Source organism: Bos indicus x Bos taurus, chromosome 7 (genome assembly GCF_003369695.1).
Source record: "Bos indicus x Bos taurus breed Angus x Brahman F1 hybrid chromosome 7, Bos_hybrid_MaternalHap_v2.0, whole genome shotgun sequence".
NCBI lineage: Eukaryota > Metazoa > Chordata > Mammalia > Artiodactyla > Bovidae > Bos > Bos indicus x Bos taurus.
The window spans coordinates 95,425,229-95,437,875 of NC_040082.1; the positions used below are offsets into that span (position 1 = coordinate 95,425,229).

The 12,647-nt window shown below is 49.4% G+C and overlaps 1 protein-coding gene across 4 annotated transcripts in view; it reads right to left on the reverse strand.

Annotated features, from left to right (window-relative positions):
- The window catches only part of SLC44A2 (solute carrier family 44 member 2), a 32,778-nt gene that overhangs the window by 5,754 nt on the left and 14,377 nt on the right, over window positions 1–12,647 (reverse strand). For 2 of the 4 annotated variants that reach the window (XM_027547736.1, XM_027547738.1), the window contains exons 2-14: window positions 8,364–8,412; window positions 5,196–5,269; window positions 4,983–5,067; window positions 4,352–4,436; window positions 4,038–4,148; window positions 3,890–3,950; window positions 3,679–3,802; window positions 3,462–3,545; window positions 3,265–3,377; window positions 637–768; window positions 446–545; window positions 268–360; window positions 7–91 (exon numbers count right to left, since the gene is read on the reverse strand). In XM_027547736.1, the coding sequence (XP_027403537.1) occupies window positions 7–91; window positions 268–360; window positions 446–545; window positions 637–768; window positions 3,265–3,377; window positions 3,462–3,545; window positions 3,679–3,802; window positions 3,890–3,950; window positions 4,038–4,148; window positions 4,352–4,436; window positions 4,983–5,067; window positions 5,196–5,269; window positions 8,364–8,412 (1,196 nt within the window). Of the gene's footprint in view, window positions 1–6; window positions 92–267; window positions 361–445; window positions 546–636; window positions 769–3,264; window positions 3,378–3,461; window positions 3,546–3,678; window positions 3,803–3,889; window positions 3,951–4,037; window positions 4,149–4,351; window positions 4,437–4,982; window positions 5,068–5,195; window positions 5,270–8,363; window positions 8,413–8,871; window positions 9,103–12,647 lie in introns of those variants that run through there. The other 2 variants (XM_027547735.1, XM_027547737.1) reach the window with 2 other exon arrangements.

Genomic DNA, 12,647 nt, shown 5'->3' on the forward strand with positions numbered 1-12,647 from the left:
ACTCACCTCGGGGTTGCAGGTTTTCCCAGCAACTGGGCAGCTGGTCTCATTGAAGATCTTATAGACAGCTTCGTTGGAAGTGGACAGGAAGCTAGAAGCTTGTTAAGGAATCTAAGTTCAGGGCTTAGGGACCACAGGGGCGCATAGAAAAAGAATCCATTCCCACACCAGGTTCTGGCCTTGCCCCCAGGCTGCGGGTCATCTCCAGGCAAATTGGGCACTTTTAGCCATCCCTGGGGTCAGAAACCAGGATCTGATGGTGGATACATAGCAGTGCTAGCCCAGTAGGCGATGCAAAGGCACAGCAGGAAGAAGGTGACCAGTGGGTACAGCAAGGAGCACATCACGTATCCCACAGCCCTGGAAAGAGCAGAGGCACAGACATCAAAGCCCGAGCAGCCCCCACGACTGCCCCAGCCTGACCCTCTGGCACCCCAGCACCCACCTGCTGGCTTCTTTGATGAGTGCGATGGCAATGAGAATTCTCTTTCGTAGAAAAATGAGCAGCAAGATGATAATAACCTCAACGATGCTCAGAATGATCACTGTGGGGGGCAGAGGGTGAATTCAAGTCTGCCACCTGCCTGGGCTCCCCGCTCCCTCCCAGGCCTCACCGAGTGGGGAGCTGGTACTCACTGAAGGCCACCCAGGTCTGCCGCAAGTGCAGGTACACTCGGAAGTCCGTCTGGAAGCCAAGGTCCACCAGGGAGACGTCAGAGCCAGCCTCACCACGCAGCCGAGCATACTCCATGTAGCAATGCAGTATTCCTGCTCAGGGGAACCACTGTGCTACCACTGACCTCAGCCCAACCACCGCTCCCCCAGCGCTGCAAAGCAGGTACAATCATATCCATTTAACAGAAAACAAAAACCAAGGCTGAGAGGGCACTGCTGTTGCCTCAGGGCCTTTGCACTGGCTGTTCCTGCTGCCTGGTTCAGTCTCTCCCCAACTGGATCCCTTACATCGTCTAGTCTCTGCTCTAAAGTCACCTTCTCATGCAACCTTCTAGGATCCCTTCCCCCCTTTAGAATAATACCCTCTTACACTCCAAATTCTTATCCCCCTTCACTGTTTTGACATCCCAGAGGTTATCTGGTTTGTTTCTTGTCCATCTTGCCCATACCCCCCTGGAATATAAACTCCACAAGAGTAAGATTTGTCCTGGTGTATTCATTGCTGTAAGCCCAGGACCTAGAAGACTTCCCAGGACATAGTCATTCAATACAAGATGGATGAATGAATGAGTGAGCAGGTATCAGGGTTGTGTGACCTGAGGCTTTCCTGACCCCTCTTCATGCTCAGTTGCTTCAGTCATGTCCGATTCTTTGAGACCCTAGGGACTGGAGCCCATGGGATTCTCCAGGCAAGAATACTGGAGTAGGTTGCCATTTCCTCCTCCAACCTGACCCCTCTGTAACAATGATTCACAGGTGGGGAGGGAGGACATGGGTGCTAACATCCAGTGGGGCAGCATTAGGGATTTTCAGCATTCTCTTTAGCTCTCTGTAGAAGAAAATTATAAAGTACAGATAACATACAAAAAGCTAGTCACCGGGGATTTCCCTGGTGGTCCAATAGTTAAGACTCCAAGCTCCCAATACAGGGGGATCAGGTTCAGTTCCTTGTCAGGAAACTAGGTCCCATATACCACAACTAAGCGTTCGCATGTCACAACGAAAACATCCCTTGGGCCCCAACTAAGACCCAGCACAGCCAAGGGTAGTAACAAGATGGTAATGGTGGTGATTTAGTCGCTAAGTCACGTCCAACTCTTGCAACCTCATGGATTGTAACCCACCAGGCTCCTCCGTCCATGGGATTTCCCAGACAAGAAAGCTGGAATGGGTAGGTAGCCATTTCCTTCTCCAGGGGATCTTTCCAACCCAGGGATCAAACTCAAGTCTCCTGCATTGCAGGCAGTCTCCTGCATTGCAGGTGGATTCTTTACTGTGGAGTCACCAAGTAACAAAGACAATAAAACTAACTATTTAAAAAACAAAAACAAAAATGCTAACCACCTAAACTGCCAGCACCTAGCTAGAAACCACTAGTAACATGAATATTTTGGGAATTCCCTGACAGCCCAGTGGTTAGGACTTTGAGCTTCCACTTCAGGGGCCATGGGTTTGATCTCTGGTTGGGGAACTAAGATCCTGCATGCTGCGCAGTGTGGCCAAAAAAAAAGAATTATTTTAATGTCTGTGTCCCCAGTTTAGGTTGCGCATCTGGCAAAGTTTAAATGAATAAACAGAACATGAAGCACTGTGTTCAGAGTCACAGGGCCCTTCCCCATCTCATTTACACCCTATCTTCTCATCAAGTCTCTGAACCGGTAAATACTAATTATTCCCATTTTATGGAGGAGGACATTGAGGCATGGGGAGGCTGAGTCACTTGCCCAAGGTCATAGAGCAAGGAACTGGAAGAGGCTGTATTCAGACCCTGGGCTCTCTGGTGCCAGAGCATGTGGCCTTAACCACTGTGCTAGATGGTCTACTTGACAATGACTTTGCTGTCAACAAAATACAGATCCAGCCCTGTTTGGGAACATTATGATCTAACCCATCGCACATAAATGAGCATGGAAGTTGTTTCCAAGTGTCTGCTCTCATAAACAATGTCGAGATGAACATCTTCACAAATATTACCAGTGAAAGACATAGAGAATGTCTGATGGCTCAGGAGAATTTTTTTTTTTTTTGGTCATGCGTTGCAGCCTTCAGAATCTTAGTTCTGTGATCAGGGATCAAACCCAGGGCCTAGCAGTGAAAGTGCAAGTCCTAGCCACTGGACTACCAGGGAATTTCCTCAAGAGACGATTCTGGGTTTTTTTGGCTGTGGGATATGTGGGATCTTGGGCTTCCCAAGTGGCACTAGTGGTAAAGAACCCGCCTGCCAATGCAGGAGACATAAGAGACACGGGTTCGATCCCTGGGTTGGGAAGATCCCTTGAAGGAGGGCATGGCAACCCACTCTAGTATTCTTGCCTGGAGAATCCCATGGACAGAGGAGCCTGGCGGGCTATGGTCCATAGGGTCACAAAGAATCAGACACGACAGAAGTGACTTAGCACTGCATGTGCGATCTTAGTTCCCCGACCAGGGATTGAACCCACGCCCCCTGCATTGGATGCATGAAGTCTTAAGCACTGAACCGCCAGGGAAGTCCCAAGAGAAGATTCTTGATGGGTCAATGACAGCTCCAAGGGCACAGGAACTTTGCAGACAGTGGGGAGGGGAGGACACAGGGAGGGAGAGACTTACCGTAGCCTAGGACCAGGATCACCATGACGATCATCACCCAGACCATAATGCCAGCCAAGAATCGGAGCAGGATGATGAACAGGAGGCTCAGCACCATGGCAATAATCAGGCCTCTGAGAGATAAAACGGGGACATAAGTGGATCCTGATCCCCTCACCAATCTCAGATAGGGTAGCTTACCTTCCCTCTCAACTTACATGATAATCCAGTACCAGGAGACTGTGTAATCTTCAAATATCCTCATGGCCAGCTGCCGAGCCTCCAGGATTCCACTGGCCTTCCTGAGGGAGGGCAGACAAGGCTTAGGTAGGATCCCAATCCATGACTGGGCCAGCCCCAGGGGATGCCCTGTTCCCTACCCAACCCCACCCCCCAGGAAAGCACAGCGCTGGGGTGATGGGTCGAGGTCCTCACTTGGCGCCTTCCACCAGCTCCGTGATGTTTTTCCGAGAGCCAAGCCCATCCTCGTAGGTTGTCTCGTTGCCCACCATGAGGATCCCCTTGTGGGCATGGACAGCCGGGAAACATCGCTGGGCAACTATACGGAGTTGGAGATGGGACCAGTCAGGTGGAGCCCCTGAAATCCCCTCAGGCCCCTCCAGAGCCCATGGGATCCCAGACTCACAGGGTTTGCTGGGAATGAGGACAGCGGGGCAGTCTCCATCTCGAAGGACTTCAGCCACACCCTGCCAAGAGACAGCACGTGGTCGATCCTGAGGGCCAGTACTCTGGACCTGCCTTTGCCCAGGCTCCCTGGACAGTTATCCACTTACCTTGTTTTTCTGGAAGCCAGGTAAACAGTACTGCTTGTAGTACTCAAAGTCCTCAGATGCATGAGCATTCAGGTAGGTGAGGTAACGGCTGGGACATTTCTCCACACAAATCTTGGGAGGGGTAGGAGGCAGGGGTTGGGTGGGGTCAGAACAGACACCTGATCCCCTCTTAGGACAGAGGTCCCACCCTCCTCCCCCTTATTCATCGAGGGGAGAAAGAGGGCTGGGAGAGAAGCTACTACTAGAGGAGGAAAAAGGACCTGATTGATGTAAGCAGGGGGCGGGGACAGGAAACAGGAGGAGAGGGAAGTTACCTGGGGGGTGGGACACTGGAATTCCAGCAGGACCAGGGGGCTAGCACACTTCACGATGTTGAAATAAAACAGGAAGGGTTTGTTCCTGGGGTTGGGGAAGGGAGACGGAAACTGTCAAGACTTCTCCATCAGCCTATATGGAATTTCTTAATGAAAATAGAAATAACAACCATAATAACCACAGCAGCAACTTCATGCCAGGTGCTGTTTAAGCACTGGACATGCACTGGCTCATTTAACCATCAGAAGAGTCCCATGAGAGTGGGAATGTCAGCATCCCCATTGCAGAGATGAGGCCCAGAGAGTCTGAGACACTTGCTGTAGGTCACACAGCCAGGGAATGGCACAGCTCATTTTGAGCTTGCCCATTTGCCTCACCTGACATCAGATCTAGGACTGTCTCTTCTCTGTCTCTCCCCTAATATATGGGCCACCAGAGGATAAGACTCTGAATGTCTCATTTAGAGCCCTGTCCCCAGGGCCTAGAACAGAGGCTGGGGATGGTAAGAGTTTTATAAATACTTGTTGACTGGACTAGTGGATTGATGGAGGTGAGGGAAGCCTAGAACCTTCTCCCCAGTACTGAGGAAGCTCCCTCCAGACCCAGTAGGCCCCAAGGAGCCACACTCACTCATTCTTCGTGCCCTTCTGCCCGCAGAATTGGCCTCGGCTGTCAGTGGGGTAGATCACCTTTCGAGGGTCTCCATGGGTCCAAGCTGTGGAGGGATCCAGGAATGTTGAGGTGATGGGACTCCACCACCAGCTCCCCTTTTGCCTTCTGCCCCAGACGCTGTGGGCTGCCCACACACCCAGGAACCGCCACCCCATCCCCTCCTTCGCTTACCTATGATGCCTACAGCTACATAACCCACAATAGCCAGGAAGAGGAAGACACAGCAAATGATATCTGTGCAGCCTCTGTGGAGGAAGAGACCGTATCAGTGTGGGAGTACTGGAGCCCTGGATATCATGGACCCAACCTGCCTTGTGCATGCGTCCATGCTCAGCCATCAGTCGTGTCCGACCCTTTGGTACCCCGTGGGCTGTAGCCCGCCAGGCTCCTCTGTCCATGGGATTTGTCAGGCAAAAACACTGGAATAGTTTGCCATTTCTTCCTCCAGGGGATCTTCCCAACCCAGGGATTGAATCCGAGTCTCCTGCATTGGCAGGTGGATTCTTTACCTCTCAGCCACCTGGGAAGCCCTGTCCTGCCTTGTAAATGTACCACATCCAGGTGTTATTTGGACACACGTTCCTGAGTGGTACCAATGCTGTATATTTTAACTCTTAATGCCTTTCATTGCAGCACTATTGACAATAGCCAAGATATGGAAGCAACCTAAGTGCCCATCCATAGCTGAGTGGATAAAGGTGTGGTATATGTGTATACAATGGAATATTACTCATGTGTGTGTGTCTGTGTGTGCATGCACTCAGTTGCTCAGTCGTGTCCAACACATGGCGACCCCATGGACTGTAGCCCGCAAGGCTCCTCTGCCCATGGAATTCTCCAGGCAAGAATACTGGAGAGGATTGCCATTCCCTTCTCTAGGGGGTCTTCCCAACCCAGGGATTGAACCCACATCTCCTACATTGTCGGTGGATACTTTCTCTCTTTTTTAAAATTTTATCTTTTTTTTTATATCTGTAATTTTTGTATGTGCATTCTTTACTGCTGAGCCACCCGGTAGCCCTGGGATATTACTCAGCCCTCCATGAAGAATGAAATCTTGCCATTTGCACAACATGCAACAGACCTGGAGGATATTCTGCTAAGTGAAATAGGTCAGACAGAGAAAAACAAATAATGTATGCTTTCACTTATATGTAAAATCTACAAAACAAAACAAAACAAATAAACAAACAAAACAAAACAGAAACAAACTCACAGATGCAGAGCACAAACTGGCAGTTGTCAAGAGTGGAGGTAGGTGGGGGAATGGACAAAACAGGTAAAGGGGATTAAAAGTTACAAACTTCTGAAGAGGTACAAACTTCCAAGTACAAAATAAATAAGTCATGGGAATGTAATACACATAGGGAATGCAGTCAAAAACATTCTAATAACACTGTATGGTAATGGATGGTAACTGGTCTTATTGCAGTGATCATTTCATAACATATAAAAAAAACTGAATTACTACATTGTCCACCTGAAACTAATATAATATTGTCTATTAATTATAACTCAATTTTAAAAAGCAAAAAATAAAAATAATGTTAATACCTAATGCTACACTATCCTCAATGCAGGTTGCAGCATTGTTTAGCTCTCTTTTGATTAAGTGCCGATTTCACTACATCCTTACCAGCATTATGGATTAATGTTTTTTAAAATTTAAGCTATTTTGTGGTGATCATTTTGCAATGTACAGAAATACTGAATCACTATATTATGCACCCAGAATTAATTAAGTGATGTAGGTCAGTTATACTTCAAAAACAAAGAAACTAATTCATAGAAAGAGAGACCAGACATGTGGTTACCAGAGGTAGGGTTTGGGAAGTGGAAGGGGGTATTGGATGAAGGTATTCAAAAGGTACAAGCTTCCATTTGTAAGATAAATAAGTACCAGTGATATAATGTACAACACGGTAAATATAATGTTGCATGATAAATTATGAAAATTGTTAAGAGAGTAGACCTTAAATTATTTTTTAATATCATAAGATTAAATATGAATAGGATAAAATGTAAACCATACAGGGATATACTTAATTAAGAACTACCTCCCACATAATCCTCCTCTCCATGAGAAACCTCTGTTAATGATTTCTTGTGAGTTTTTTATTTACTGGTACAAATGTTTTCCAAAACAAGTTTTTTTGGTTAACCCAGGTATGATTATGCTACACCCACAGTTTGTGTCTTGCTTTTTTCACTATTATATGGAGAGGGATCCATGTGAGGACTCAGAAGGGCTCTTGTACATTTTAGCAGCTGTGTAATAAAATAACCTAAGGATGCACTGTAATGTATCTAACTAGTTCCCAGACGTGCAACTCAGATTGTTGGTTTTTGCCCATCTAGGCAAGGTTTGTGGAGAAGGAAATGGCAACTCACTCCAGGATTCTTACCTGGAGAATCCCATGGACACAAAAGCCTGGTGAGACCCAGTCCACGGGATCGCAAAAGTCAGACACTACTAAGCGACTAACATACACAGGTAAGGTTTGGGCTTCCCTGGTAGCTCAGCTGGTAAAGAATCTGCCTGCAATTCAGAAGACCTGGGTTTGATCCCTAGATTCTAAAGATCCCCTGGAGGAGGGCATGGCAACCCACTCCAGTCTTCTAGCCTGGAGAATCCCCATGGATAGAGGAGCCTGGCGGGCTACACTCCATGGGGTGGAAAAGAGTCAGACACGACTGAGCGACTAAGCACAGCACAGCACAGGCAAGGTTTACTGAGAGAAATTTTTTCACATAATCTTAATTTCTGGAACGAAGAGCGGTACATTTTTTTTAAATGTCATATTTCCTAATTCCCTCCAAAAAAGACTGTATCAATTAGTTTCACAGCAGAATATGTGTCAATCTTTTTTTTAATTGAAGTAACATTGCTTTATAACATTATGTAATTTTCATGTGTGCAGTATTGTATTCCCACTTGTGTATACGCTAGTGTGTCTTTTTTTTTTTAAGTGTGTCTATTTTTAACCTCTGCTAACCTCTGAGGGGGAAACTCTATTTGGTTCCTGTTTTACATTACATTCCTTTACTTTCCAGTGAGTTTGAGCATTTCTCCATAACTCCACTGTCTATAGTATTTCTGGTTCTATTAAATGATCTGTTCCAGTCTTTCGCCTAAACTGAAAAAAAAAATGCATTTGTAAAGACTCTCTATAGGTGAAGAAAATTCCTTTATCATTCTTTTACCACTCTTTTATCTCTAAGTTGCAAATATGTATAACCAGTTTGTTGGAGAACAGATGTGGGTGTGGGTGTAAAGAAACAGGGGTGGAAGCAATGTTAGCTGACACTCCTCCCCTCCCAGGAACCCAGACCCCTTACCTGTTGTAAATGGGTCCTCTGAAGGCGGGGTCATACTTCTGCGGTGTTCCTGAAAATCAGAAAGATTGAACCGGGCGGTCCAAGATGAAGCTGGCAGACCACCCTTCCCCAAGATGTCCCCAGGGATGTCTCTAGCCACAGAAGAGTAAGATTCAGAGATAACTGTGGATTTTCCGTGAACTGCCCCATTTATCACCCGGCGACCACTCATTGGAAGGACTGGGAGCGGGGCTAAAAAAGGGGCTGCCCGGGAGTCCGGTGGAAGGGGGAGGACCCAAAAATGGGATCTGGAGAAGGAGGCAACGAGGCCAGACCTCTGGGATGCGGGAGTTTTGGAGGGACCTCCGGGTGGGCCTAGGGGCTGAGGGGTGCTGGCAGGTGATGCGGAGGCGGGGCGGGTACAGACTGAGATCTGCCGTTCTGCGCTCCCCTCATCCCCCCTACCCTGGGTCCTCCCGCTGCTCCCTCCAAGTTGCCAGGCCGGCGTGCGGAGGGGGGCGCTGCCTACCGTGCTTCCCGTAATAAAGCTGCTGCTCCTTCCCCATCCCTGCGGGCGCCCGGCCCCGACGGCGCCTGCCTGCTCCCGCAGCCGCTCCCCCTCTGCCCTCCGGTCCGGACGCGCGGGCGTCCCCAGGGGAGGGACCGAGGGACCGACTGGCGGCGGCTCCTCCCAGCAAAGAGCCAGGCGGGACGGCCCAAACCGGTCAGACCGGCCCTAGCCGAGCGGCTGCCTCGGACCTACTGGACCCAGAAACGGAGGGAGGGAGGGAAAGAGGGAGGAGAGAGCGGGGCGGGGCGGCAGCTGCTCCCGCCACTCACCCGCCGCCCAATTTAGCCCTCTCCGCCTGCCGCCCGCCACCCCGCGCCCAGCCCCCACCCAGGGAACTCTGGCTTTACCCAGTGGCCTGGGGTAGCCTCCGCTCCCCCCAACGAGGCGACACAGCCCTAAAACATCTCTCAACCCTGGAAGGCACCTAATAATTGTCCCATTCTGCAGATACGGAAACTGAGGCATCAGTGTCTGGCCAGGCACCCCAAAACAGGCAGATGGCTGAATCCAAACAACCAATTATTCAGCCCATTTGGGCTGAATGCTCTCCAACCTGTGGGTGCATTCTTTAAAGAGTAAGTGCCAACAGTTAAATATTGAGACAGTCCATATAAAAATCCACACCCGTGTCTCCTGAGAACTCCCAAATTAGAAATGACAGCCTGTTCCCCTACCCCATGCCACATCCCTATCTGGCACTGCTCCCTGCTGGTTCCTTTGTGGCCCCCACGGCTACACACGTCAGCTCGCCATCCCTGCACCCTCTTACAGCTGATAATCCTGAAGCATTTGCTTTGAAGAACATGCATTTATTGAGCACCTCCTGGGTACAGTGGCATTTGTGAAACCCAGTCTTGGGGAGCTGACATCTACAGGGTAACCCTGGACTCAAATGAGCCTACCCTATCTGAGCCAGAGGATACTCAGGTCAGTGCTTTGTGTTCTCTGAGCCTCAACTTCCTCATCTGTGAAACGGGACTAAAGTGTAAAACCAAAACCAGCCACAATGGGGACTTCCCTGGTGGTCCAGATGTTACGAATCTGCCTTGCAATGCAAGGGACGTGTGTTTGATCCCTGGTCAGAGAACTAAGGTCCCACATGCCTCGGGGCAACTAAGCCCACTGGCTGCTACTACTGAACCCTTGAGCTAGAGAGTCTGTGTGCCTCAATGAAAGATTCTGAGTGCTGAAACTAAAACCCTATACAGCCAAATAAATAAATAAAACAAACACCAGCCAAAGACCAGGCATGGGATAGATACCAAGTATACAGTTGGCATAGATGTACTGTATTGCCAGTAGAGGGGTATTCAACTGATGTGGAGGTATACAGTAGGTATGGGGTACTGGTGGTATGGGGTATATAGCCCATCAAGAGCTATACAATTGTGGGGGTATAAGGCCAGCGTGGAGTTGTAAAGCTGGTAGGATACACCCCCCTGCCCCAGCTATCCACCCCCAATTCAGCAGTATGCTCCTTTGATCATGCTCCTGTTCAAACTGCTTCTCCCAACAGCCCTGAGGCCAGTTGCAAATGTCACACTACATTCAACTTTACAGGTGACAGGGCCTGATACAATTGGTATGGGAGTGTAGGCAACAGGAAAAGATATCCAGGGTGGGGCACACAATCAGCACGGGGTTATCAATGTGGTCATACACAGTTGCTGTTCAATAATTGTTGCTCCAAGTCAGGCACCCCCTGGTGGGAGTCTGGTCACCAGCTCAGCTTGTCCCTAGAGAAACATCACCTCCCGGAACTCCCAGGTGGCTCAGAGGTAAAGAATCCACCTGCCGATGAGAGAGATGCAGGTTCGATTCCTGGTCTGGGAAGATCACCCCTCGAAGCAACTAAGCCGAGCGCCACAACTTCTGAGACTGTTCTCCAGAGCCCAGGAGGCGCAACTACTGAAGCCCGTGCACCCTAGAACAAGAGAAGAGCCCGTGCACCCTAGAACAAGAGAAGAGCCCATGCTCTAGAACTAAGAAGAGTCACCACAATGAGAAGCCCGCCCAATGCAACTAGAGAGTAGCCCCCGCCTGCCGCAACTAGAGAGTAGCCCCCGCCTTCCACAACTAGAGAAAAGCCTGCACAGCAACAAGGACCCAGCAGAGCCAAAAATAAACAAACAATGAAAAAAAACGAAAGAAATGTCACCTCCTCCCCAGTGGCTTCTAGCTGTCAAGGCCCCACTTGCCCCCTGGCCCACAAACTTCAGCAAACAGGCGAGGCCCAAGGCTCCAAGCCATGCCCTTGGGTGACCAGGCCTCTCAAAGGAGCCTTGTGGTTCCCGTGGTCCCTGCCAACTCAAAGGCAAACTGGTCCCACCCTGCCCAGGGCAAGCAGTGCCCAGGCTGAAGCTTCTTCTCTTTCAGATGTGCTAGGTCCCCTGGGGACACTCCTACAGACTCCAGCTCCACCCTGATGATGCACAAATGTGGGTCTCTGGGGAAGGCCTCACCCCTGAGTGGCACGGTCCTGTGGCACGTGCCCCCCCCTCAGCACCCCACATAGGGGCCTCATGGCACACCTCCCATTCAGCACGACTATATCAAACCACCATGGTCCCCCAGGCTGCTCTGCCCTCCTGGTGCTCAGGCCAGAAACCTTGCACTTCTCTTCCAGGATCCAAGAGCTTCTCACCCCCTCCTCGGCCCCCCACCTTGTCATGTGGCTGTCATTTCCTGCCTGAAGAGTGCAGGTGTCTCCACACTGGTTTCTGAGCTCTTACACTTGAACCCCACTGTCTATTTCCCCGGTAGGGCCCAGTGGAGGCAGTGATCACCCGATTCAGGGTATGTCCCTCCTCTGCCCTGAACCCTCTATGGGTCCCACCTCACTCTGAGCCAAAGCCCAAGTCCTCCCCATGGCCCACAAGGCTGTGCCCACTCTGTCCTGTCCCCTCCCTGCCCTCAGCCCCTCCTACTTTCCCCTTTCCTTCTCCATTCCATTCACTGGCCTCCTGGTTATACTGTAGGTTATACTGGTTACAGCTTCCCAGGTGGCTCAGCGGTAAAAAAGCTGCCTGCCAATGCAGGAGACACAGGTTCGATTCCTGGGTCAGGAAGATCCCCTGGAGGAGGAAATAGCAAATGGCAATCCACTCCAATATTCTTGCCTGGAAAATCCTGTGGACAGAGGAGCCTGGTGGGCTACAGTCCACAGGATTGCAAGTTGGATGTGACTGAGCGACTGAGCATGATACTATACTACACTCTGTTATACTATGCACTGTTTTTTTTTAAACTTTTTCACTTTTATCAACGGTTGTGACCATGAGGGATTCATAAAATGTCACAAAACTCTATTTGCTATTGAACTGTCTACTTCTAAACAGGAGACAGACACTGGTACAGCAATTGCTTTTATGTGGAAAGTTAAATTTTTTTGAGAAAAGGTTGACATATATATATATATTTGTTCCCTTTTTGAATTTCAACCCTCCAAATATTCCAGCAAAACAACAGTAACAACAACAACAACAACAAAACCAAGGGAAATTGGGCTGGGTATCTGCTGCCGAGGATGGTGGACTTGCCACCATGAGCCCTCATCCCCCTTCTATTGTAAACACACCAGGCACGGTTCTTACATCAGGACCTTTCCACGGGCTGTTCCTTTTCCCTAGAGATCTCTTCCCTGAGAAAGCCACCTGGCTCCACATTTCTTTTTTTATCTTTATTTACTTGGCTGTGCCAGGTCTTGGTTGAGGCATGTGAACTCTTAGTTGCAG